This window comes from Lepidochelys kempii, chromosome 1, assembly GCF_965140285.1.
Source record: "Lepidochelys kempii isolate rLepKem1 chromosome 1, rLepKem1.hap1, whole genome shotgun sequence".
Lineage (NCBI taxonomy): Eukaryota > Metazoa > Chordata > Testudines > Cheloniidae > Lepidochelys > Lepidochelys kempii.
The window spans coordinates 260,811,862-260,839,483 of NC_136380.1; the positions used below are offsets into that span (position 1 = coordinate 260,811,862).

The 27,622-nt window shown below is 44.1% G+C and overlaps 1 protein-coding gene across 3 annotated transcripts in view; it reads right to left on the bottom strand.

The window, feature by feature from the left end:
* Nucleotides 1-27,622, bottom strand: part of MRTFA (myocardin related transcription factor A) — a 180,111-nt gene that overhangs the window by 146,089 nt on the left and 6,400 nt on the right. For 2 of the 3 annotated variants that reach the window (XM_073327035.2, XM_073327033.2), the window contains exons 2-4: nt 18,904-18,965; nt 15,927-15,995; nt 1,163-1,427 (exon numbers count right to left, since the gene is read on the bottom strand). In XM_073327035.2, coding sequence (XP_073183136.2) covers nt 1,163-1,427; nt 15,927-15,950 — 289 coding nt within the window. In that variant the 5' untranslated portion in view covers nt 15,951-15,995; nt 18,904-18,965. The remainder of the gene's footprint in view (nt 1-1,162; nt 1,428-15,926; nt 15,996-18,903; nt 18,966-27,622) is intronic. The other variant, XM_073327034.2, reaches the window with a different exon arrangement.

Here is a 27,622-nt window from a genome sequence, read left to right on the forward strand (position 1 = left end):
CTCAGATTTTTAATTTATAGATTGGAAGAGGAAAACAAGGTTTCCTACTTTTCAACATCCAATAGTTTTCTTAACTTTGGATGAACTAGTCACTGAACTGAACTAGTCGAATAAACTGAAAAAGAAAATATTCTCTTGGCACCACCAAAAGAGGCTACTGCTCTCAAAAGCTGATTTAGCAATTCAACAAACTGGTTCCAGGTGCTTAGCCAGTAAGTTCTTTAAAACTTTGCAGCAAACATGTACTGCATAGTATTATTTTCTGTATTTAAATTAAATTATTTTAATAGATAAGCAGCTTAGGTATTTAAATATAAAGTTGAAAACCTATGTAATTTTAAATACATTTTTAAAATAAACCTGTATTTAACTTAAACCCAAAAAATGCAAATTTTTTCTTTAATCAATTTTTTTATCCATCCTGAAAGTCTCCCTGCCCCAAATTAACCCACCACAGTTAATTAGGAGTCATTTTCCCCCAAATGTTGAGCAATGGCCTCCACAGCCATTTCAAGTTTCCCAATTTGAGATTTGTTGGGTTGCAATTATAAACAAAAAGGTGTCAATGAGGGTTGAGCATTCAGCATCAACTGTACCTTGCAGAATCAGGCCCTAGGTGATGTGTCCACACAAAGTCAGGCTTAGCTCATCTGCTGTTTCTGAATTCAGGATCCTTCACAACTTTAATAAACTTAACTGGCCATTTTAGCCAGTCATAGCAAGAAAGATTTCTCACTGACGGAACACAGGCAAACACGACTCATAGAAGAGTCACCAGCTCCAAGACGATAGCCTAAAGATTAGATGACACTTCCTTTGCTTTTATCTTTTGGTTTTGCACAATTCTTAACCACCACACAGCATGGGATAGTTATACTGCCAATTACACAGGTCAATAACCCACAAGCATTCGTCGTTAGAGTCCTCTGGGACTTCAAAAGCCAACACAAGTCACCAATCCTTCTCCATAGAAGTCAATCTTCTTCTGCTCTGCCTCAGTTTCTCATAGTTATACCTGCTCTGGATTACAAACTGTTCATATTAATTATATATTATGAATGTAAGTGGCACTGTATTCAAAGCATGTGCCATGTCAACTTGCTGTATCGTCTGAAGCCGGATTACCAGGAACAAAGACATCACAGATAACTGTGCCACTTACCATTCTTCCTCTCACTTAACGGAGGGAGATTGGGGTTTCGGCCATGGTGAAGGTTCAGGGTCAGCTCGGGCTGCAGGGAGAGCTCCTGTAGCTCATTAGCAACAGCTTCGCTCTGGGGGCTTGGTGCCGCAGAAAGCGACACCAACACCGGTTCATCATCATTTTCGCCAGCCCCTCCTCCGTCCAGCCCATTTCCAGCAATGGCGGAAGGGGGCAGGCACACCACACCGGAGAAATCCACTTTGGCTTTCGTGATGGCAACCTGCTGAAGGGACAGAGAACACAAGTTTGGTACTTATTATACAGTGAACTATCCCACCTCCCTTGCTGTAGATGGTATCTCTACATTTAAAACCAATGTTATTTCTAGATCTTTGTTAGAATTCATTTTCAACTGAGTTCAATTCAAACCCACCACTAGTCATTCAAACCCAGTACACCCACTGGGTTAAAAACTCATATGGCATTTTCTTCTCCTCAACACAATCATTGCTGAGTCTGCTTGCTAGCCGTGCTACTGAGCATGATCACCCTCCTCCTGCCCTCTACCCATCTATCAGGTCAGCATCCTCAACCTATTGGTAATTCAATGCCCACATTTTCAAGCAGGGTAAAGATCACAAGCTTGATTCTGCTTACCTTTCCTAATCTTCCAGTTAACCACATTTACTCAGCTTCCCTGCTGATCTCTTTTTAAGGGATCCCCTTGTTTTATAGCAATATATGGTCTTAAAAGGTTAATTATCAACTTAAAATCTAGTCATTTTCTTAAAATGAAGAAAGTAATTTCAGGGACTAAATGCACGCGTTCACCTGCCATTGTGGTTTTACACACAGATTTTCACACCTAAAAAGTTGCCATCTTTCCCCATTATGCAAAAAATCCATGTAAATAGTGAAAGTTTACTATGGAGAAAACAATCTTAAAGTATTGTCAGCTACACAGAGTAAACAAACTGAGGCGTTTTCCTCTTTAATCTCTGAACAATAGTAATGTAAAGGACAAGATTAAGAGCCTCAGTTATCCAAAATCTGAATTAACAATCAGATTAAATGTGAATATTTAAAATTCACAGCTGTCCTTTCATGCAACTCCCTTTCAAATGTCTGGAACATCCAAGACACGAGTAGTATATCCAGCTACACAGACTGAAGCACACTGGATGACTGGCTGGCTTCCATATGAGAATCATCAGTAAAATGGTTACTAACATTAATATTTACATGGTAATGGCAATTTATACTGGACCATTCACATGCACTTGATAGGTATGGCAGTTTCCTGCTCCTTAGCACTGCTTCTAGACTGAGAAGCCAAACAGCCCTGCACTACTTTGGCTGTGCTGAAGCCATGCCTCAATCTGAAGGCTTTTCAGAAGCTAAATTTCCATTTTAAAGAGTTGTGAGCTAGCTATGAAGAAAAGGTAAATTCAGCAGGAAATCTCTATCTAATCTAGAAAACCCTCCAAACAGTGTAAAAGCCTAAGGGCATGGCTACACTTGCAGGTGTAGAGCGCTGTGAGTTAAACCACCCCTCAGAGAGCGCAGTAGGGAAAGCACTGCCATGGATTCACACTGACAGCTGACAGCGCACTGGTGTGGCCACATTTGCAGCACCTCCAGTGGCATTGGGAGCAGTGCATTATGGGCAGCTATCCCACAGAGGACCTCTTCCCATTCTGGCGCTGTGGCTTGTGGGAAGGGGGCGGGGCATTCTGGGTCCTGTCCCAACACCCTATGATGCATCGCTTTGCATCCCAGCAATCCCTGTGCTTCAGTCCACATTTGGCACCATCTTGCAATGTTTTTTGTACTGCGCGCGCTGTCTTCCCTTTCAGTCTGCGGGAATGGAGCCTGAAGTGCTGAGGAATATGCTGATGAGTCTTGCCAGCACGTCACGTTTGGCAGTCGAGTTATTCCTTAAGCTACAAACTGACAGTGAGGAGTCAGATGATGATGTCGACTAGCATAACACATATGACATGAGATTGCTTGTGGCATTCACAGACATGCTCACCACCGTGGAACGCTGCTTTTGGGCTCAGGAAACAAGCTCTGAGTGGTGGGATCACATTGTTATGCAAGTCTGGGATGACGAGCAGTGGCAACTTTCAGATGGGAAAAGCCACTTTCTTGCGACTGTGTGCTGAGCTTGCCCCCACCCTGCGGCGCAAGGACACAAGATTGAGAGCTTCCCTGACGGTGGAGAAGCAGGTGGCTATTGCAATCTGGAAGCTGGCAACTCTAGACAGTTACCGATCAGTCGCTAACCACTTTGGAGCGGGAAAGTCGACCGTTGGAATCGTGTTGATGCAAGTTTGCAGGGCCATTAATCGCATCCTGCTCAGAAGAACCATGACTCTGGGTAACATGCATGACATTGTGGCTGGCTTTGCACAAATGGGTTTCCCTAACTGTGGAGGAGCAATAGATGGGACGCAGATTCCAATTCTGGCACCAGCCCCCTAGCCTCTGAGTACATTAATTGGAAGGGGTACTTCTCTATGGTTCTCCAAGCGCTTGTGGATCACCGTAGGCATTTCATTGACATTAACACAGCTGGCCCGGAAAGGTGCATGACGCATACATCTTTCGAAACACTGGCCTGTTCAGGAAGCTGCAAGCCAGGACTTTTTTTCCACAGACCAGAAGATCACCATAGGGGAAGACAAAATGCCCATTGTGATCCTCGGAGACTCTGCTTTCCCTTTAAGCAGCAAGGAGCATTTCAACAACAGGCTGAGTCGGTGTAGAATGACTGTGGAGTGTGCTTTTGGCCGTTTAAAGGGCCGCTGGCACTCTCTGTATGGGAAGCTGGACCTGACCGATGACAACATCCCCGTGGTTATATCCGCATGGTGTACCCTCCATAATATTTGTGAAGGCAAAGGTGAAAGATTCACTCAGGCATGGAACTCAGAGGTTCAACACCTGGAGGCTGAATTTGAACAGCCAGAGAGCAGGGCTATTAGAAGGGCCCAGCACGGGGCTGCAAGGATTAGGGCTGCCTTGAGGGAGCACTCTGAGGCTGAAAGCCACCAGTAATGTTTGGTGCTCTGCACGGGAGTGAAGAGCAGTGGTTCCAATGTTAGAAGGAATCTGTGTTTGCTACACTGACTTGCAGTGCCTGTTGCTTTCCTGGGCTAAGGTATCTTTTACTTTATGCAATAATAAAGAATGTTTTCAAAGCCAAAAAAAATCCATTTATTTAAAAGAAAATTCATTCATTAAAAAGAAACACAACTGCTTGGGAAACAGAAAGGGCAAGGGGGTGGGGTGGAGTGGGGAACGATTCAATCACAGATTTGCGTATGTCCCGTTCTCATACTCTGCCTTCCTGTCTGGAGTGCGGCACTTCAGGCTAGCTAAAATGCATGGTGATGGGGGTTGAGTGCAGTGGGTAAGGGTCATGGTTTGCAGGGCTGGGTGGTGAAGCTACAGGTGTTGGAGGCAGCTGGTGGCAATAAGAACCCGGATGTGGGGAAAAGTAGGTTGGAGGTGACATGGGGGCACAAGGGAAAGTTTTGTGACAAGGGCTGCAGGGGGGGCGGGCGCGGTAGTGCTCCACCTGCATAGCTACGAGCGCCTGTATCGAATCCGCTTGGTGCTCCATAATGCTTAGCAGCCGCTCCGTGCTTTGGTGCTGGCATTCCGCATTCTGCTGGCGGACCCTCCTTTCACTCTCCCACCACTCCTGCACTTTTTGATTTTCATTAAGGGACTGCTGCATTACTTCAAGAGGACAGTGAAGAAATTTGGCAACATGTCACCTCCTGAAGAAGAAAGGGGAGCATCCATGTACTAGCAGCGCAGATACAGGTAAGCAACCGTTTTCATGTTCTCTCCACAGGTACTAATGCGGACAGTGGACTAGATGATACATCTGAGGAAGGGAACAGAAGGAGACTCCGCCGATTGGAAGGCATGAGATGCACTGTTGTAGGGATGGGGGTTCCACGACCACTGTTCCCAAGAGAAGGAGGTGGGTGGTGGTGGTCGGGGACTCTCTCCTCAGGGGGACTGAGTCATCTATCTGTCGCCCCAACCGGGAAAACCGAGAAGTCTGCTGCTTGCCAGGAGCTAGGATTCACGATGTGACGGAGAGACTGCCGAGACTCATCAGGGCCTTGGACCACTACCCTTTCCTGCTTCTCCACGTGGGCACCAATGATACTGCCAAGAATGAGCTTGAGCGGATCACTGCAGACTATATGGCTCTGGAAAGAAGGATAAAGGAGTTTGAGGCGCAAGTGGTGTTTTCGTCCATCCTCCCCATAGGAGGAAAAGGCCTGGGTAGAGAGCGTTGAATTGTGGAAGTCAACGAATGGCTACGAAGGCTGGGTCAGAGAGAAGGCTTTGGATTCTTTGACCATGGGATGGTGTTCCAAGAAGGAGGAGTGCTAGGCAGAGACGGGCTCCACCTAATGAAGAGAGGGAAGAGCATCTTCGCAAGCAGGCTGGCTAACCTAGTGAGGAGGGCTTTAAACGAGGTTCACCAGTGGAAGGAGACCAAAGCCCTGAGGTAAGTGGGGAAGTGGGATACCGGGAGGAAGCATGAGCAGGAGAACGCGAAAGGGGAGGGCTCCTGCCTCATACTAAGAAAGCAGGACAAACAGCAAGTTATCTCAAGTGCCTATACACAAATGCAAGAAGCCTGGGAAACAAGTAGGGAGAACTGGAAGTCCTGGAACAGTCAAGGAATTATGATGTGACTGGAATAACAGAGACTTTGTGCGATAACTCACATGACTGGAGTACTGTCATGGATGGATATAAACTGTTCAGGAAGGACAGGCAGAGCAGAAAAGGTGGGGGAGTTGCATTGTATGTAAGAGAGCAGTATGACTGCTCAGAGCTCCAGTATGAAACTGCGGAAAAACCTGAGTGTCTCTAGTTTAAGTTTAGAAGCGTGAGCAACAAGGGTGATGTTGAGGTGGGAGTCTGCTATAGACCACTGGATCAGGGGGATGAGGCTTTCTTCCGACAACTAACGGAAGTTACTAGATCGCAGGCCCTGGTTCTCATGGGAGACTTCAATCACCCGGATATCTGCTGGGAGAGCAATACAGCGGTGCACAGACAATGCAGGAAGTTTTTGGAAAGTGTAGGGGACAATTTCCTGGTGCAAGTGCTGGAGGAACCAACTAGGGGCAGAGCTCTTCTTGACCTGCTGCTCACAAACCGGGAAGAATTAGTAGGGGAAGCAAAAGTGGATGGGAACCTGGGAGGCAGTGACCATGAGATGGTCAAGTTCAGGATCCTGACACAGGGAAGAAAGGAGAGCAGCAGAATACAGACCCTGGACTTCAAAAAAACAGATTTTGACAACCTCAGGGAACTGATGGGCAGGATCCTCTGGGAAAATAACATGAGGGGGAAAGGAGTCCAGGAGAGCTGGCTGTATTTTAAACCTCCTTATTGAGGTTACAGGGACAAACCATCCAGATGTGTAGAAAGAATAGTAAATATGGCAGGCGATCAGCTTGGCTTAACAGTGAAATCCTTGCTGATCTTAAACACAAAAAAGCTTACAAAAAGTGGAAGATTGGACAAATGACCAGGGAAGAGTATAAAAACATTGTTCGGGCACGCAGGAGTGAAATCAGGAAGGCCAAATCACACCTGGAGGTGCAGCTAGCAAGAGATGTTAAGAGTAACAAGAAGGGTTTCTTCAGGTATGTCAGCAACAAGAAGAAAGTCAAGGAAAGCGTGGGCCCCTTACTGAATGAGGGAGGCAACCTAGTGACAGAGGATGTGGAAAAAGCTAATGTACTCAATATTTTTTTTGCCTCTGTCTTCATGAACAAGGTCAGCTCCCAGACTGCTGCACTGGGCAGCACAACATGGGGAGGAGGTGAGCAGCCCTCTGTGAAGAAAGAAGTGGCTCGGAACTATTTAGAAAAGCTGGATGAGCACAAATCCATAGGGCCAGATGCGCTGCATCTGAGAGTGCTAAAGGAGTTGGCGGATGTGACTGCAGAGCCATCGGCCATTATCTTTGAAAACTCATGGCGATCGGGGGAGGTCGCGGACAACTGGAAAAAGGCTAATGTAGTGCCCATCTTTAAAAAAGGGAAGGAGGAGGATCCTGGGAACTACAGGCCAGTCAGCCTCACCTCACTCCCTGGAAAAATCATGGAGCAGGTCCTCAAGAAATCAATTCTGAAGCACTTAGAGGAGAGGAAAGTGATCAGGAACAGTCAGCATGGATTCACCAAGGGCAAGTCATGCTGACTCATCTAATTGCCTTCTATGACGAGATAACTGGCTCGGTGGATGAGGGGAATGCAGTGGACGTGTTGTTCCTTGACTTTAGCAAAGCTTTTGACATGGTCTCCCACAGTATTCTTGCCAGTAAGTTAAAGTAGTATGGGCTGGATGAATGGACGATAAGGTGGATAGAAAGCTGGCTTGATTGTCGGGCTCAACGGGTAGTGATCAATGGCTCCATATCTAGTTGGGAGTCTGTATCAAGTGGAGTGCCCCAAGGGTCGGTCCTCGGGCCGGTTTTGTTCAATATCTTCATTAATGATCTGGAGGATGGCATGGATTGCACCCTCAGCAAGTTTGCAGATGACACTAAACTGGGAGGAGAGGTAGATACACTGGAGGGTAGGGATGGGATACAGAGGACCCTAGACAAATTAGAGGATTGGGCCAAAAGAAATCTGATGAGGTTCAACAAGGACAAGTGCAGAGTCCTGCACTTAGGACGGAGGAATTCCATGCACCGCTACAGACTAGGGACCGAATGGCTAGGCAGCAGTTCTGCAGAAAAGGACCTAGGGGTTACAGTGGACGAGAAGCTGGATATGAGTCAACAGTGTGCCCTTGTTGCCAAGAACGCCAATGGCATTTTGGGATATATAAGTAGGGGCATTGCCAGCAGATCGAGGGACGTGATCGTTCCCCTCTATTCGACATTGGTGAGGCCTCATCTGGAGTACTGTGTCCAGTTTTGGGCCCCACACTACAAGAAGGATGTGGAAAAATTGGAAAACGTCCAGCGGAGGACAACAAAAATGATTAGGGGACTGGAACACATGACTTATGAGGAGAGGCTGAGGGAACTGGGATTGTTTAGTCTGCAGAAGAGAAGAATGAGGGGGGATTTGATAGCTGCTTTCAACTACCTGAAAGGGGGTTCCAAAGAGGATGGATCTAGACTGTTCTCAGTGAGAGCTGATGACAGAACAAAGAGTAATGGTCTCAAGTTGCAGTGGGGGACATTTAGATTGGATATTAGGAAAAACTTTTTCACTAGGAGGGTGGTGAAACACTGGAATGCGTTACCTAGGGAGGTGGTGGAATCTCCTTCCTTAGAAGTTTTTAAGGTCAGGCTTGACAAAGCCCTGGCTGGGATGATTTAGTTGGGGATTGGTCCTGCTTTAAGCAGGGAGTTGGACTAGATGACCTCCTGAGGTCCCTTCCAACCCTGATATTCTATGATTCTATAATGTCCTCTTTGCTTCTACATGGCCTCTTACTAATTCTTTGGAGTCTTTTGGCCGGTGATAACACAGACGGCTGAGATCTCAAGGTTGCATCTGTAAAGGCAAAATGCAACATTTAACAGAGGCAGCATTGTTCACACAAGAGAGAGCAATGATTTGTCCATACTTAAAGACAAGCACAGTCTACACAATAGCAGAATTTGCCCATCCCAAAGCGAGCGCACATAACCCACAGGAGCCCCAAAATGATCAGCAAGCACAGGGTCGAGGGGGACTGATTGTTTCACTGTCGTACTGTCCTCTGGGGTCCTGTGCCTTGGGGAGAGCCAACAGTTGCAGGGGGCCCCTATACTGAACACTGTCCCCACATTTTCCAAAGGATTTCATCCTGGAAGATATCTCGCTGCTCAGGGTGACCTGGAAAACAAGGGAGGGTCTTCTACTACAATGCAGCTTCCGCCCTGGCCCATATGCAGCTTGCCTGTGTGCAGCAATGGACCCCCGCCCCTCACGGCACAGCGGCGCGGATATGTTAGCCTGACTGGGACAAGGAGCACAGAAGCTCTCCCAAGGAACCTGTGCAAGTGCATTGCCCAGCTTCTGCATGAGACCTTTGAAGATATCACTGAGGCCAATTACCACAATGTGAGAAAGCACATCAACACCCTATTCCGCATCTAGGCACGCATGCAGCCCTAACCCTCCTCGCCCTAAGTGCCTGCACCAAACAACTTCCTTCCCGAAATAAAAGCCACTTACCGGGCACTTCCTCGGGTGTTTGTCCTTCCCCAAGCACCGGCCACTGTGACTGGCTACCTTCCTCTTGGCTTGAGAGCAGCTCCTGGCTGCATGCATCTAGGGATGCCAGGGTGTCTCCCTCCTCCTCAGCACCCTTGCTCCCACTTTCCTCCTCCTCCTTCTGCCTTGTTGAACTGGGCTCTGAAGTGTCCATGGTGAGCCTCGGAGTGGAGGTGAGGTCAGCCCCAAGTATAGCGTCCAGCTCTTTGTAGAAACGGCAGGTCGCAGGGGCAGCACTTGAGCAGCAGTTTGCATTGTGGGCTTTGCGGTAGGCATTCCGCAGCTCCTTCACTTTAACCCTGCACTGCTGTGTGTCCCGGTCATGGACCCTTTCCATCATGTCCCTTGATATCTGCCTGAAGGTATCGTAATTCCTACGGCTCGAGCGCAGCTGGGACTGGACAGCTTCCTCCCCACAAACACTGATGAGGACCAGCACCTCGCCATTGCTCCATACTGGGGATAGCCTGGCACGTGGAGGCATGGTCCTGCAAAGATTCACTGAGAACACTCCAAGCCTTGCTGAGCAAAGAGGAAGGGGATTTTCAAAATTCCAAGGGAATTTAAAGGGCAGGTCTGATGGTTGGTCATCTGAGGGCAGGGCAGTAGAGTTCAAAGTGATAACCAGAGTGGCTAGAATAGGCATTGTGGGACACTTCTGGAAGCCAATCAGAGCGCATTAACAGACCAGGGCATCCACACTGGCGTTGCGGCACTCCAGCTGGGGCGCAGCAAGCTTTATGCCTCTTGTTGAGGTGGATTACCAGGAGCGCTCCAGCCGCGGAGTCCGGGCACTCTACGTGCCTTGCCAGTGTGGACATGTCATGAGTTAGGACGCCTGGGGCTGCTTTAATGCGCTCGAACACGCAAGCGTAGCCAAGCCCTAAACCTGGTGCAGAACTTACTGTTCAATCAAAAAAAATAGAAACTTTTTTAGTTAAAGATTTCCACAGCCTTCCCACTCTTGGCATGTATATTGATCCAAATGGCCAGCACATAAACTATTAACCTGAACCAGTTTGAAATTGGTTCAAACTGCTTTCCCATTCCCCTTTTGTAGGCAAGGTTTCAATTACTTTGCTTCCATTTCCCTTTCTTCCCCCATCTCAGAGATGATTAATGTTTGCAAAGCACTTTGAAAACTAATACCAAAGTACTAAGTTGTAGTAACTTTTTCTCAGAAGAATGCTTAATAACTTGTCCATTTTGTCTCTCTTCTATCTTGGGACCAACATGGCTACAACACTGCAAACACAGCACATGCACAAATAAATACTGAGAACTGGTGGCAAATTGCATACCGAGTTATTTCACCTATGTTGTCATATATTCATCCCTCAGATCCCAGGTCATGGTCTAATCAGAACAAGCAAGGGAAAGGAGGTGGAAGCAGAAAAGACTATGAAGAAGTCAAAGGAAATCAGTGCTTGTTCTGACAAGACTCTAGTGAAGTGAAACAAGTCTGCTGCAATATGAAGTACTGTATTTGGTTTTACATCACACTTTATTTAAAATATGCCTACACCTTCCTAAGTACATTTCCTCTTTAACAGAAACATAAGTGCTACTTTCAAATGGATATGAGCAATGAGAGCAAATGGGTTACTCTAAATCCCTGACTGCACTGTATTTAATTCTTATAGAGGGTGTCTCCCTTTTGTGGGGTTCTGTTCCACATTGTGGACCACTTTACAAACAGTGACTGCAAAGGAAAAACAGCAGTCTGACAAATGCAGCAACCCAAGCTCATTGCATCTTGAGTGCTCCTGACAGTCAATGCCCCTACAAGTCTCAGGAAAAGCAGATATTTTGCGAATACTAGGATGCAAAGACTGATGAGATTCAACCATCACCTAGGGAAGAAGCAGGTGTGGTGGTTTGTTAAAAGTTAGTTTTGTTTGACAGAATTTGGTATGGTGCTTCAAATGCTGTATGCAAAAGATGCTGAATCTTGACTTCTATAGCCAGAAGCTTGATCTTTTCAGTAGCAATCCCTCATGCCACATGCACAACAAGAGCGTTTTACAGTGAGCTGTCAGTTACACACATTAATATTTAGAAGATAATTAAATATTTAAAATTTTTGTTGTGCTGTCACTCTTTTTAAAAAAAATAAGAGCATTCTGCACAGAAGCAAATATACAACAACATGAAGAACTGAATTGAGCTAGAAGATTGATGGAGAATCCTTACATAAAAATAAGGAGCCAATAAGAGTTTTGGGGAATGAGGGTCTTCTGAGATTTTAACCCTATTTCCCTGTCAGTCAAAAGACTTGGGTCACAACAACTCTCCATTTAAGGACAGAAACAATTGTCTCTGGAATCAGTCAATGAAAACTGGAGTGTTGGTCATGCAGATAATGAGAAAAAAAAGACTGTCCTCTCCCCCCAGGGGGAGATTATGCCCCATTGTCTTCTGGGTTTTGAATGCATCAGACCACTCCAAATTCAAGAGAGACTTATCTTATGCTCAAATAAATTGGTTAGTCTCTAAGGTACCACAAGTACTCCTTTTCTTTTTGCGGATACAGACTAACACAGCTGCTACTCTGAAATTTAGCCTATAGTAGCGGCCACACAAACAAATTTCAAGATTTAGGATCGTTACATAGATATCAATAATATTTTTGATAAACTTGCTGGAGACTAACATACTGCCAGAGAGAAGTGGACTACTTTCCAGGGAGGTGAGAGAGAGATCAAGTGTTCCTACAGTCTCTCTACCCAAATACATACACACATTCATTAGAGTCCCAGTGCTGTAGATGCTCAATGCATGGACCTCCCATGGGTTTCAGTGATAGTTTCACATAGTAGGGAAGGAATTCAGTCCTTACCACTGAATATTTTAATTAATTAAAAAAACAGCAATAGTTTCCCCAATATGAAATGCCAGTAAATACTAACAGAAACCCTTCAGGACAAAACAGATTTAAAAATGGGGGGAGGTGAAAAGAGGAAGAAAGAAAAACCCACCATACGTTTTCCTAGTCAAGTGACAATACTGCTATGAACAGCATTTCCCATTTTTTTTCTCCTTGAAATCTGTTCGCATTTGCAGTGTTGCCAGAGTAATAGCAATTTCTATCAATTTAAGAATTGCTAAGCAACCTGGAGCAGCTAACAGCAGCAGCATGCATGTACAGCTGGGCTATTTTAGGAAGAGGTAGTCACTTTTTTTTAAAACTTAAGAACAGCCTTCTGTTAAACGATTGTGCCAGCTGTGATCAGCCAGCCAAAAGAAGAGGTAATCTTGGAGCAGAGTGGCTTTAAGTGGATCAGGCTTTGAGATGAATGAACAGAAGGAAGAGACACAGTCATGTTGTGCCCAGAGGCATCAGTGCCTCCAGATCATCACAACTCAGCAGAATAATCCAGGAGAAGGGAAATCTGAAGCAAATGGCAGCATCAGCAATATGTTAAATTGAGATACTGCTAAATAAAATCTCATGAGTGCTCTGCTTATTATCCACAAATATCAGTGGCTAATCATAGTAAATGTAGTGGCCTATGGTTGCTCAGCTGCTACACTACTAAGTTCTGAAATGTCTGTGTCCCCTACCCCATTAAATTTTTTTTAACTTACATTGATAATTAATTGGCTAATGGTTGCCAAAGCCACAAAGGAGCAAAGAAACTGGTGAAGCTGAAGGCTGCTGGAGCAGAGAGAAGGGAAGACTGAGCCACAGAGTCTAAAATGTTTTGGAAAGATTATACAAAATTCCAAAAGCAACTGCCATTGAATATCTGATCACTTAGATATCTCTAAGTATAGAGTCTTGTGCCAGATTGTTCAGGACTTCAGAGAGTTATAGTAAAGTAAAACACAGGAAACAGTTATAAAACAAAGATCATGTGTGCACTCCATAAGGAAGCACAGGCTTGCTCCGACACCACTGGAATCCCAGCCACAGAAGAACATGGTATTTACACAAAAACAAAGGACATGAGGCTATTACAGAAATTTAACCCTGATCAGATTTTCTCCTCAATTCCAAAAATAAGAGACAGAAATAAGGAAATCCTCTTTGGTTAAGAAAGTTCGGATGGGAAGCAACACTTCTGTTCCCACTTGCCTCCCCAATGTAGTATTTTACACAAATGTCTTCAGTGGAGAGTTTTTCTAAAGACATACTATACAATCTTTCAGAGCTAACTGTCCCAGTTCCTGACTGCTTCTTGGTAAAAATACCCTCCCTTGCTCTGAAGCTGCTTGAAGACAGCTATATGCATATTCGAGTGAAACCAAGTCCTGGTTTCCAAGATTTCTGTTAGCCCTGAAACACTGTTTAATGATCTGAAGGAGAAAGCAATTAAATATCCAAATGGTCTCCAAGAAAATCCCCCAATGGGACTTTTTGTGGCTGACAACAAATTCTGAATTTCAAACTCAGACACAGCATCCCTTAAACCAGTGGTCACCAACTGGTCGATTGCAATCAACTGGTCAATCCTAGAGGATCTCCCAGATGATCACGATCTCCTGCAGCGCAGCGGGGCTGCTGCTAAGACAGACTCCCTGCCTGCCCTGGTCCCACGCCACTCGGGGGGGCGGGTATCCCTCCACGCACTGCTCCTGCCTCCAAGCACTGCCCCCGCAGCTCCCATTGGCCAGGAACGGGGAGCTGTGGCCAATGGAGCTGTGGGGACAGTGCTTGCAGAGAGGGGCAGCGCACATTACCATGTGCTGCCCACCCGCGCCCCCGCCAGGGGCCACAGGAGCAGATTGACCCCTTCTGGGAGAGGTGTGGGGCTGGGGTAGGCAGCCACGCTGCACCACCAACCGGGAGCTGACGGAGGTAAGTGCTGCCCAGCAGGAGGCCATACCCCAACCCCCAGCCCAGAGCCCCCTCCCGGAGCCTGCACCCCAAACCCCCTCCTGCAGCCCAAACCCCAGCCCTGATTCCCCCCCCGCCCAGAGCCAGCACCCTGTCCTCCACCCCAACACTCTGACCCAGCCTGTAGCCCCCTCCTGCACCCAAACTCCCTCCCAGAACTTGCACCCTCACCGCCTACTGCAGGGGTGGCCAACCTGTGGCTCCAGAGCCACATGCGGCTCTTCAGAAGTTAATATGCGGCTCCTTGTATAGGCACCAACTCTGGGGCAGGAGCTACAGGTGCCAACTTTCCAATGTGCCGGGAAATGCTCACCTCTCAACCCCTGGCTCTGCCACAGGCCCTGCCCCCACTCCACCCCTTCCCTCCCCCTCCCCTGCCGTGCCCTTGCTCCTCCCCCCGCCCCAGAACCTCCTGCATGCCACAAAACAGCTGATCAGGAGGAGTCGAGAGAGAGGGGGAGGTTCTGATCAGCAGGGTTGCTGGTGGGTGGGAGGTGCTGGGAGTGGGGGAGCTAATGGGAGGCTGCTGACGTATTACTGTGTCTCTTTGGCAATGTACATTGGTAAATTCCAGCTCCTTCTCAGGCTCAGGTGGCCACCACTGCCCCAGGCTCAGCCCAGGGCCCCCTCCCATACTGCAAACCCTTCGGTCCCAACCCAGAGCCCACATCCCTTTCCACACTCCACCCCAGCCCGGTGAAACAGAGTGAGGTGGGGGAGAGCGAGTGACAGAGAGAGGGGGAGATGGAGTGAGTGGGGCGAGCCTTTGGGGAAGGGGCGGGGTAGATCCTGGGTTGCCCTTAAACTCAAAAAGTGATCTTGGGCGTAAAAAGGCTGGAGACCACTGACTTAAAAAAATCAGATACAAGACTATCGTAGAGGGACTGGATAATGTTAATTTGCTAGCTCAACCACTTCTTTCAATATGCCTCCTTCCATTTCCCTCCATTCTAGCCACACTAAGTCAATGTCAATCCATGGCTTGCCCAGTAAGAGGTTCTCCAGAAGTGAAGCAATTCTCAATCTTTCCTTTTATCTTTGGATATGAAGGAAGTTACCTCCACAAGGGTCTCCAAAATGATATAGTAAGGAAAGTATTCAGTATACTTCCACTTAGATTGCAAGTAGGCAACACATGGAGACAGGACTATTTTTCCAGTAAATTTAGGTCTGGGCAGATTGGCCTGAAGACTGACACCATAGCTGTCTATACTATAGCACAGGCAGCAGTAGTGCAAGCTTCTCACAAACTCTGCATCTCGACAGCGTGCAACATCTCTGACGTCGGGGAACTCACCTTAAGGTAAATGACAGCCTCTGCTGCAGAGAATGCCCATGACATGATCTATTAATTAGCGCAATTTTTTTATTATTATATGTAAACATAAAATTCAGACACTGGTCCTCTGGGAACAGGACTGTGATCAACTCATTTCATAAAAGCAAATGAACCATTTTCAGTTACTATTAACCATAGGCTGGATTAGACCAGTGACTCCAAGGTGAAAGGTTGTGTTTATCCCATCCCTGATTCCTTGAGTCACCATCCTCCAGGCCTTCATTTAAAAAACAAAAAACAAAACAAAAAAAACATTCTTGCAACACATGCAAACAGAAAAGTTGATAAGGAACAGATGGGTGTGGTGCCACGACTGTATCCTGCCCCAATTACCTTAAAGAGTAGGGGACAGGCCATCTTTGAAGATCACCTGAAATCTTTTCACTGTTGCCTTGAGCAAATCTGCCAATATAAGATCCAAAACAAAACATGTTGGGGCCAGCAAGGAAATAGCAAGAAATCTTATCAGACTAAAAGGTCTGAACAGCTGTTTGTTAGGGCTTAGAAGGAGAAGGAGCAAGAATGAGCATGTCTGCGTAATTGCATCAAAAACAGCATCATCTGTACAATGGCTGATAAATCCATGTAGATAAAGGCAATTCCCCCATTAGCCTTAAAAAACCCACTCTCATCCAGGACCATATTTCTAATGCTCTATAGAAATTTTCCTCAAAAAAATTCACATTCATTTTACTCAGTCCAGCAGTGATAAAGGTTTAAACAAAAGCTCATAAAAATAATTGTCAAATGACCATTTATTTCTTGAATACATGAATAGCAGGTTCAGAAATACAGACCAGAATCCCAAATATTTTCAAATACATTTCATAATCCAATGCTTATAGGAGGCATTCTGTGGCTTTCAAACTCTTCGAACATTGCAACAGAAGCCTGGGTGGACATTAAAACAAAGGACTGCGGTATCAGAAGTGTCACTTGTCACTGTTTTAGGAAACTCATGATGTGGTATTTACTAAAACTAATCCTGCTCAAAAACATGAAAATAACCTCTTTTTCCCATCAAAGTCTGTACTAAAGCCCTGCAGTGGGTGTGAGGGGAAGAATTCCTTACAATTCAAGAGCAGCAATCTATTAAACTTTGAACTGGTAAAAGTCACCAAATGAGCATCTAATCCCATTTATACACAGCTCAAATATTGTTTGTGGTACAATTTACTGCCCACTTTGTGCAATATTCCTTTAAAGGTTTCAGCCATAGTATAAAATAATTTTCTCTGGCATTCTAGAGCAACCACTACCATTCAAGAGCAGAGCAAAGGGCCAGGTTTATTTCATTCACATAGGCTGGTGAGTTATTAATACAAGACCTTTACTGTGGAAAGCAGAGGATTTGGAGGAATACTAATTTACAGGTACTGAAGAGGTATACTCCCTGAAGTTTTTTTAAAATCAGACTAACCCATCCGTGTGGTCAAGAGCAGAGACTGCCAGAAGTTTTCTAGGCCCATTCACTCTCTCTAATCATGAGAATCTCACATGATGTGGAATCCCCAGGAGTTACACCAATCTGAGTTTAACTTCCCTACCTTCCCCCTCAGTGGTCCCCAATTTGGAATCCCAGTTTCTTCAATATGGTTTTCAGCTCTCTGAATACTAACATGACATCTATTTCAATATCAAGGCCAGAATATGATACCAAATTATCCAAGATCTTTTACTCCTTTTATTTCCATTGTGACACCTGCCTACATCAACCTATGGATTTCCAGCTATTGCAACTGTCTAGGCAGTTTCATCTGCAGCAATGATCCTGGTATGCTTTAGAACAGTGATGGGCAAACTGCAGCCCATATGGGTAATCCACTGGTGGGCCGCGAGACAATTTGTTTACATTGACCGTCAGGGTAATCCGCTGGCAGTCTGCAAGACAGTTTCTTTACATTGACCGTCCACAGGCACGGCCACCCGCAGCTCCCAGTGGCCACGGTTCGCCGTTCCTGGCCAATGGGAGCTGCAGGAAGCTGCGTAGGCCGCAGGGACGTGCAGGCCGCTGCTTCCCGCAGCTCCCATTGGCTGGGAACAGCAAACTGCAGCCACTGGGAGTTGTGGGCGACTGTGCCTGCGGATGGTCAATGTAAAGAAACGGTCTTGCAGCCTGCCAGCGGATTACCCTGACGGGCATCCCAAGGGCTTCCCACCACTCCTTTAGAACATTTTAACATTCCACCCAAGATGATTGGTGTGTTAGCCAAAGGTATTAAGGACTCAATAGGCGGGGAAATTTATTCTTCTCAACCCTAAACGTGGCCCTATCACTTGAGACCTAAGGCACACTGGTGGAGAATAAATGGGTAATAAATAATGTGGGAGAAGTTTGCATTGGTGTTGCCCATACTTTACCAATTCTGCGGTAAAGGATTCAGCCTCCACTACAGTCAAATAGGCTGGCTCTTTTTCCCCCTCCAAAAAAAAGGAGTAATACTGAACCAGAACATTGGAGAAATCTAAAACAAGCCTTAAGCCTGGCTTTACAGCCTTCCTGTCAGTGCTACTAGAAATGAACTAATGCTTTTCTATCTCTTTGGACTCCACTACAGTAAACTTTTATCAAGTTAGTAACCAGGCTGTAACAGATACAGATGACTACATTTAGCCTATGGCCAAAAATGATTGTTTAACACATGGCTCCTGATCCTGAGGCCTACCCTGCATCATCCCTTCTTTTGGGCAGGTTTATATCACAAGTGCCAGGCCATAATTGAGTTCTAATATGGCAATTCTTCTGTGTAGACAGAATCCCCTTGTTGTGTACAACTGAGTGAGCCAGCCTACCTACCATGAAGGCGTTCAGATACAAGCCTGGTATAAGAATTTATATAGAACAGTCTCAGTACAGGAAAACATCCCATATGAACATACTGTATTTAACACACTTCTCTGTACTGAGACCAGCAGCTGAAACAGTATGGGTAGAAACAACGTTGTTTGGACAAAACAATACAAACTGGGCTCTTCAGCAAGGTACAACTAACTTTCTGATGACTAGAAAAAATGGATGCTCTCAGTGTTAGATGTAACTACAACAGAATGTCAAAGTCTGTTTACACTTGACATGGTACTAGTATAGCTGTGTCCTGTGTTTTTATCTCTTCTGGGAAGCTGTCAGGTCTCATGTCTATATGGATTTCCAAAATTCCATCTTCAGTGGAGTAGGGCAATGACAGTGACCATCACGGATAGTGCCAACAAAGCAATGGTAAATATAAAGATATAATACAAAAGAGCAAATAGATTTGAAAACAAAGGTATAAGACTGGAGAGGATAGAGGGGAAATATGTTTATACATACCTTGCTTACAGTTCCCACAAACAAACACAGTTTGGTTCCATGCCAGCAGCAACCTCTGATCACTGAAAAGGGAAAAAACGAACACAAATTCAAGGCTCTTCATACACAAAACAGCCTACATTCTGTCTTAGCATGAGACAGAGTTCCTCCCAGAGGGTTTCTTGTCACTACCTTTAAGTATTTTGGTACACACATTGACAAAAGTAGGATTGAAACAGGTAAATACCACCTACCATTTTGGCAGTTGCACCCTTAGCACTGCCAAAGAATCACTTCTAGTTCAGTTTTGTTGATCTTTCTGTTCCAAGGACCACACTGTCTTGAGACCTTGAGTGCCAACAATATTCAGTACACAAGCTGCCTCTCCCTCAACCAGTCAAGCCCTAAACATAGAATGAGGAATCTGGGAGAACATTATGACTAGTTTATTTCTTCATGTTACCCATCCAAACAGAAGAGAAGAGAAGACAAAAGCAGCATACATGGCATGACTTTGCCAAGATTGCAACAGAAATCTTATATTTCTGCAGACTTTTTCTTGAAACCTTATGTGAGATGCTGAGTTAAACATGTGAACGTTAAAAACCCCTATTTTTGCTTGGTGCCATAGACTGAACATGAACATACGGCAGAAACACTAACTAAAGCGGACCAGAAACTAAGGTTAGTCATTATTTCAGATCCTCCTTAAAGCCTGCCATCTTAATGAGAAGACAGTAAGGATGGAAACAGGTTTCCAACCACTAACTGTGGGCTCTCCTCACTCACATCCATCCTCCATACATATAACTTTCATAATAAAATGATGAGTAGCCATACAAAGGACTCAGGCTACATCTACACTACAGCCGGGATCAACGCTCTGAGATCAATCCACTGGCAGTCGATTTAGCGGGTCTAATGAAGACCCACCAAATTGACAGCAGATCGCTCTCCAGTCAACCCATGTACTCTACCCCCAACAAGAAGAATAAGGTAAGTCAACGGGAGACTTACGTTATTCGCATCGCTGGAGTTGTGTAGCGTAGGTTGACTTACCGCAGTAGTGTAGACATAGCCTCAGATACAAAACTTTATTCTGCTTTCTACTCCAAAATACATTTCTGTTTATAGTAAGGGCTACAAAAACATCACTACCACCACACTAAAGAGGTGGAGGAAATGACTGCAGTCAGTGGCAGATTATCACATCATCTCTGGAAAAAAAACAGCCTCTGCTTCTCACTGTACAGGCTTCAGACCTGACAGTCCTGGAGCCATTATGAAGTAACAGAGCAAGGCTGAAAAATGTAGGGAATGTGCAAAAGAACATATTATGAGCAACAGAAGGGATAGGGTCAAGAGGACTGAAGAAACATGTGACCTACACTTAGGTGCTTGGACAGTTACGAGACAGGCCCAAATGTAAAAAAAACTCACTCCACTGCATAAAAGCTGAGAAGAGAAACACATGTCCAAGGCAACAGCAAAATTATAAATTTTTTAGAAAGAATTCCACTTCTACCTGGCCAACTACTGTCCTGGAGGCAGCACACTGCAAGGTGGTTAAACTATTACCACACTAATCTAAACTGACGCAAATATTAAACTTGAAGATCTTGCCATTTTAAGATCTTCAGACAGAATTTGAACTGTCATTGTGAAAAACATTTCTATCCTTCACGTGAACTCTGTATACTGTAGCACTGTCCAGCCTTGCCAGCCAAACCAGCCAAGATGGCCCCCACTCCTTACAACATTCACCTCAATGAGTTATTAATTTCTAGACCTACTTCTGACCATTTAAATGTCAACACAAAATGCCTGCTTACGAAAATGGACACGTAGCAGAAGTCAAAACATCTTTTTAGAAAGATTCTGACAAATTCACGGGATTGTACTTACAACCCAACAAAGGAGGGGGGGAGAATATATATGCTGGTCTCACATCCACACTGCTCCTCCACCATTGCTAGCACTGGTGAGGCTACACTGACAAACAGATCCTAATTTTCCTAGGCTAGGCAAGGCTAAAAAAATTATTCCTGAAGACTCAAAACACCTTGGAAAGTCTCCTAAACACAAAGGTAGAGAATGATATAAGACAAAAGTTTAGTCTCTCACTTTGCTGCATAAAAAGCCTTGTTATCTACTGATTTCCTAAGATGATTCTGCTAGACTTCCTTATATTATTTATGGAGATTGTGCCCTAAACATTGGGTAATGGAAAGCTCTGAAGAACATTCATGCGTGTGCATTTCCTGCGATTTTTTTATTTCCAACATATTGTACTGATAACTCTTATTTACAACTCCCTACTCCATTTGCAATCTCCCTTTTTCTTTTACCAGTAGACTGTAAGTGACCTCTAGAGCAACTCCACTTACATGAAAATTGAGAGGAGCTGGTGAGGCCTTTCAGCTGAACTACTGCTGGCCTGTCAATTTTTGGTCACTGGGTAACACTTAACATGTCCTTTTTTGATTTTAAGAGCCTGAAGAGAAGAAGCAATGGGAAAAGATTTTCAGTGTCTCAGTCACAGAGCAAAGATTAATCTGATAACTGTTCATTATTGATGGAGAATATTTTAATTAGATTGCCTTTACTGCCTGCCTCTACCAGGACATGGTCAAAAAGTACGTACTTTTCCACTCCTTTTTGCCTGTAACTATAAGAAACCACTGCAGGCAAAATTCTACCACCTAAGTTTTTCGGAAGAAAAAAAAGGAGTGTCATCATCTTTAAGAAATGCAGACGTCTCATCTTGCTAATAAACCTTCTTCATCCAATGGAAATGTTTATACACCACTGTTTACATGTTCAGGCCAAACTGCTGCTACTCCAGTGATTACAATAGGTTATTTGCCTTTGCTGGTGACTTGGAACTTGGGAGTGGCTGAACAGCATGGAAATTTACCAACTGGCACAAGTCTCTGATCTGAATGTGGCAACTGAGGTTCTATTCTAAAAAAGGGAGAGAGACGGAGAATATCTTATTGCCCTTATATAAATCCATGGTACGCCCACATCTTGAATACTGCGTTCAGATGTGGTCTCCTCATCTCAAAAAAGATATACTGGCATTGGAAAAGGTTCAGAGAAGGGCAACTAAAACGATTAGGGGTTTGGAATGGGTCCCATATGAGGACAGATTAAAGAGGCTAGGACTTTTCATTTTGGAAAAGAGGAGACTCAGGGGGGATATGATAGAGGTCTATAAAATCATGAGCGATGTGGAGAAAGTGAATAAGGAAAAGTTATTTACTTGTTCCCATAATATAAGAACTAGGGACCACCAAATGAAATTAATGGGCAGCAGGTTTAAAACAAATCACTTGATCATTACCTGTTAGGTTTTTGCTCCCTCTGGGGCACCTGGCATTGACCACTGTCGGCAGACAGGATACTGGGCTGGATGGACCTTTGGTCTGACCTAGTATGGCCATTCTTATGTTCTTATGTACCCAATTGTTCCTGCAGCCAAACTGCCTTTCAGATTGAACCTATGTCTTTTAAAAGCCTTTACATGAATTGTTCTGGTGATTAGTACCAGATGGACAGTCATAGAAACAGTAGAAAAGGTAGAGCACAAGGACTCAGTACATACTCCTCCTCCTCCTCCACTTCCAGGCACAAAAGTGCAGGAACCCCAACTTAGGTATGTTTTCACTGCAGAGTTAACCTGAGTTATATAAACTCAAGTTTCAGAGTAGCAGGCGCGTTAGTCTGTATCCGCAAAAAGAAAAGGAGTATTACAGCTCACTTCATCGGATGCATTCAGTGAATGAAGTGAGCTGTAGCTCACGAAAGCTTACACTCAAATAAATTGGTTAGTCTCTAAGGTGCCACAAGTCCTCCTTTTCTTTTTGTCTAAACTCAAGTTATTCCTCTTGACTTAGCCCAGCTCAAGTGAGAGCAGACACCTCAAAACAACACTCAAGCTGCCGTGCTCACACTGGCACTGATGTGTGTGGAACAGACTTCTGGGGGCATAGCCCAGGGTTCCATTTACTTACAGTAAGCTTAGCCACTTTATAAATTCTTTCCCACTGAATTGTGGGAGAATTTGCCAATCCTTTCTATCCACATAGTGGGGGGAACTGTGGAAAGGCACTGTAAGATTAGTGCCACTTGAGTGGTGCTAGCCTGCATCCACATTTCAGTCATCATGTTAGCAACTGACCGGTTCTGCTAATTTGAGTTTTAGCCTATACCCCCTGATGGGTCAGCCAACTGGAGTTGAAAGCACAACTACACTCAGGTTAAGGGTTGTATGTGAATGGGACTCAAGTTAGGGACTCAGTCAACTTTGCAGTAAAGACTTAAAAGAACAAGCACAGAATTCATTCTTCATCTATCAGTTCTTGGTCACTCAGACCGTCAACCGGGATGAAAAAAAGAATTAAATGAGATTACAGCAATTTGTGATGTGGACTCCTGTCCCACAATAACATGAACAAAAAGCAAACCTAATTTCACACAGTACCATGCACAAAACCAAGACTAGCTTTCCAATTTTGATTTCTTGCTCCCCTAAACTAGAAAGTGGTGCTGTGGAGCCAGCACATTCACCTCCCTCCTTAGATTGTGGAGAAACGGAGTTCTCTGCATCTCTCCACACCAATCTTTACTGGCAACTGATATTTCAGTTGCATAGCTGCCCCTCCTCACACCTGCTGTCTTCCCTGCAGCTGTGCAATGCCTACTTTATGAGCAGCCTCAGGCTTGCTGCCCAATTGAACTGTATCTGAGCCCACTAACACTGTAATTTATCGCAACTCAATCCATAAGTAAGATAAATTCCCAGCTAATAAACTAGTAAAATCAGCCACAGAGGGTGTGATACAGAGGTCCTTTGGTGCCAGTTGGGAACGGGTTCACTAGTCTATATCACCAAGCTCCTATCTGGTCTGATAAACTCACTAGACAACAAAACACTGCTTTCCCAGTAATTCCCCAAAAAGTGTTTTATATGACACACTAGCCATTAATATCACTGTGAAATGTACCTACTGACACTATATAAAGAAGCGTATATATACACACACTGAAATTATGTTTTAAAGTCTATAACAAGGCAGAGTGAACAAACAGGTCTTCTGCCAGATATAAGCATAGCTATTCACCTATCCCGGTCTTTGATGTAAATTAAGCATGGTATAGCCAACACAATGGAAGTCCAATTTGCACAGGAAGACAATGAGAAAAATGGTTGACAGGAATATGTGAAACCAACAGTGGGGGAAGCACATTGAACAAGCAACATGGGAGAAGAGTCTTATCTGGGGGTGCACTTCAAAAGGGACATTTCAACAGTTTACTGGACCATATGAGGAAAGGAAAATGACCCCTTTCTTATCCTGCAATGAGGAAGTCAAAAGGACAGTGCTTTTTGCATTCATGAAAGTTTGATCTGGTCACGTGGGCTAGTGACGCTGGGAGATTGCTCTCGGTGAGAAATTGCTTTAGACAAAAATTTAGCCTGTCAGAATTAAGTTTAAACTCTAAGAAACATGTTATTCCTTTTCTTTTACTTGTAATCTCTTAAAAATCTTAATCTTTATAAATAAACATAAGTGTTTTCATTAAGTAAGTGTTTTCAGTAAGTAGATTCCAATGCTGTGTTATCATAAAGGATATGGTCCTGAGTTGTGCCAGTCAAACTGTGTGTGTACACTGTCTCTTCGGAGACAGCTTCCCTGGTTATTTCTGAGAGTTTCTAGTGTCTAGCTGGATACTACAGAGGGGGATGGCTTTCAGAGGAGCACAGAGGTCTGCAGAGATCTGGAAGTCAGTGCTTGTCTGTGGCCAGAAGCTGTTGGTTTCAGGGTGCTGAGATACGGCAGGTAAAACTGCTTTGCATTAAGGGCAGGTGGTGGTGGTGAAGTACCTCAAAACCCTAAGTACCTGTGGGAGCATCACAGAGAGTAGAGCATCACTCCCTAACATTCTCTCAAATTTTATGGGTTAAACCAATCCTGGGAACTTCTAAATCCTTCTATATCATTTGTCACCCTACACTTGCATGCTGTCCCCCACATATTTCCCACTGTTCGGTTTTTGAGAACATGGGCTCTCAGATGCAAATCTAATCCTTACTTGCTGCTTTTATAAACTAAATTAGAAAATGGAGCTGCTGGAGATTGCAAATATTTTAAAAGCTGTGCCACTGAAGAGATTACAATCTGTTCCACATCTGTGTAGGAATGAGATTTTATCCCAACATTTCTAAAAAAAACAAACCCTCCTGTTTAGCATTTACATAAAATGGGTTGGAAAAATTAAGGCTATCAGTCCCAAGCAAAGTCAGCAAATGGTACAACTAAACCAACCTGAATTCTGACAGACTGCCAGAATTAGAGTCTTCACCCTCTTACACAGCTACTATTCTCGGTCATATTCTAACATACATAATATACAGTTATACACAGACTATATCTTTGGGCCAATGCACTAACAGGGCACAAAGCAAATAGTTCATTATACTCACTCTCACACTTTTCCTGCTGTGGAAAATCTCTCCACTAATACTACACCCCTGAAATTTATTTATTCTTAACAGATTAGGAACTGTTCCTAATATATGACAGAAAATTGGCTCCCCTTTCGACTGTGCACAGCAGAGGAAGAAAATGTGGGAGACCAAGTGTGATGACAGAAAAGGAACACTTTTTGTCAATAAGAAAGAGTGAACTGCTTATTCTGAGGCCAAAACCATACTAGTATTAGGCCTCAGTCCATAATAATAAAATATTAATACTTTCATAGTGATTTTCATCTTTGAGACACTTTACAAGTATTAATCTTTAACGGCCAACAGGAGAGAAAGAATTCTCCATTTAAGGAAACTGAGAATTAGAGGTTAAATAATTTGTCCAATTCCATAAAGGCTGTCAGTAACAGCCAGGACCAGAAGTCTGGAGCACCTGGCTCCCAGTCCTATGTTCAATTCACACCTATATTCACCTTATCAAAAATTCACAAAAATCACCACATTGGTGGTTTACTTAAGTGTGGTTTGCGAACAGAGAGGACTTTGGGGCTACCAAGTACATGCTACACATCCAGATTACAAAGTGATGCATTCCTTATCCTGCTCTTTGCCTGCCCAAGAAGAGAAAAGTCAAACGCGTGTGACTTCTATATGCAGTTCAAAACAATCTCATGTTTCATTTCCTCCCTCTGATTAAATTAATTGTGCACCTGAGGTCTCTGGCTAAAAGGGTTTTCATGGCCCACAATTATTTGAATGCTATGGAAGAGGAAGCTACATGCCTTTCCTATTACGAAGGGAGGACCAAACTGAAAGAGAAGCCCATGAACAAGACTAAATGAAACAGGACTAGAATTCCACCTGAGAGGCAGGACATAACAGTACTTTACAAACAGACCAAAAGGAAACCCCCAATTAGCAACTCATAATTCAGGTTCTAAGCTTTAAAAAGAGTATGTTAATTTTTAAAAGATTTATATAAAAATTCAACTAACTAATCTGACAATGCCTGAAACTACAGAGGTGGTGTAATGATAGTATGAAGCACAGAAGAAAAGAGCATTATACAGATTATATCCATTACTTTTGATTTCTTAAATATAAAGCTGAACCTATGATACAAAATAGAAGATAACATTTCCAAAGACAAATTAAGTGACCAAAAAATAAGTTTGTCTCAAAACAGAAATTGATATGGATCAATAATGGGGCTGAAGAGGATGAACTACTGTTACTGCCATTGTTTCTCACTGCCAAAAACATGACATCATGGCAGAAGGAAGGCTCCCATATAAAGAATGCATGTCATTTCTTTCCTTCAAGGACACACTGCTGATCCAACCTGCACTTAAAAATCTCAAGAGAAGCAACAGACCAGCACCTCAGACAGGAGGCTGAAAATTAAAACTGTTCTCATCCCACTCCCATTCATTTCCTCTAAAGGAGCTACACTCCAACGTGAATGGGGGAGGTGAAGGGCAATGTACATATGTAATTAACCATATGTTCTCTTCCTGAAGTGCAGAATGGTACTAGCTGAAGGTAGCCAGAAAAGAAAATTCACCAAAGTGGCTGGCTGAGCAGATAATCATCCATTTCATATGCCAGTTTTAGTTTTCAGTTTCAGATCAGATACACTCATCAATGCACCTCAGCACTGAGTTCAGCATGAAACAATTACATTTCACTTGCCTGGAGGAAGGATTTGGTAGTTCCAGGCTGACGAACAAATTAATTTTCCTAGCTTATAACACTACCACCTCCTCCTCTTCAGTCTCCCAGAAGAAGATCTGACCATCACCCCAACTTTGCTAAATAAAAATCCTTAAAGGAAGAATACTGTGTAATACATAGGACTTATTGAACATTAGATCTAGTTACAAGTAAATCACCAGTATTTTTCAAAAGGCATCTTACACGTAATAGTGAATTATTAAGAATGGAGCAGCTATTGAGACAGTCTTATGACAGCATGAGAGGCTGAAGACTCATCAAAGTTGCTATACCTTGTATTTGAGTATATTTGGGTAGAAAGCATATATGAAACCACTTCATACACATCAGATTCACTTAAGTAAACTAGAGATACATTTTTAACAGGTATAATGAAACTTTCTTATAGTGAAGCATTTAATCCCCTTCTCTCCCTCACCCCAGAATTTCAATTTAAGCAGCATGGAATTCCTCTCCAGAAAAAGATGGGGCAACAGAGTGGAAATCCAGGCTACGAGCTGCCTCTCATTCTGG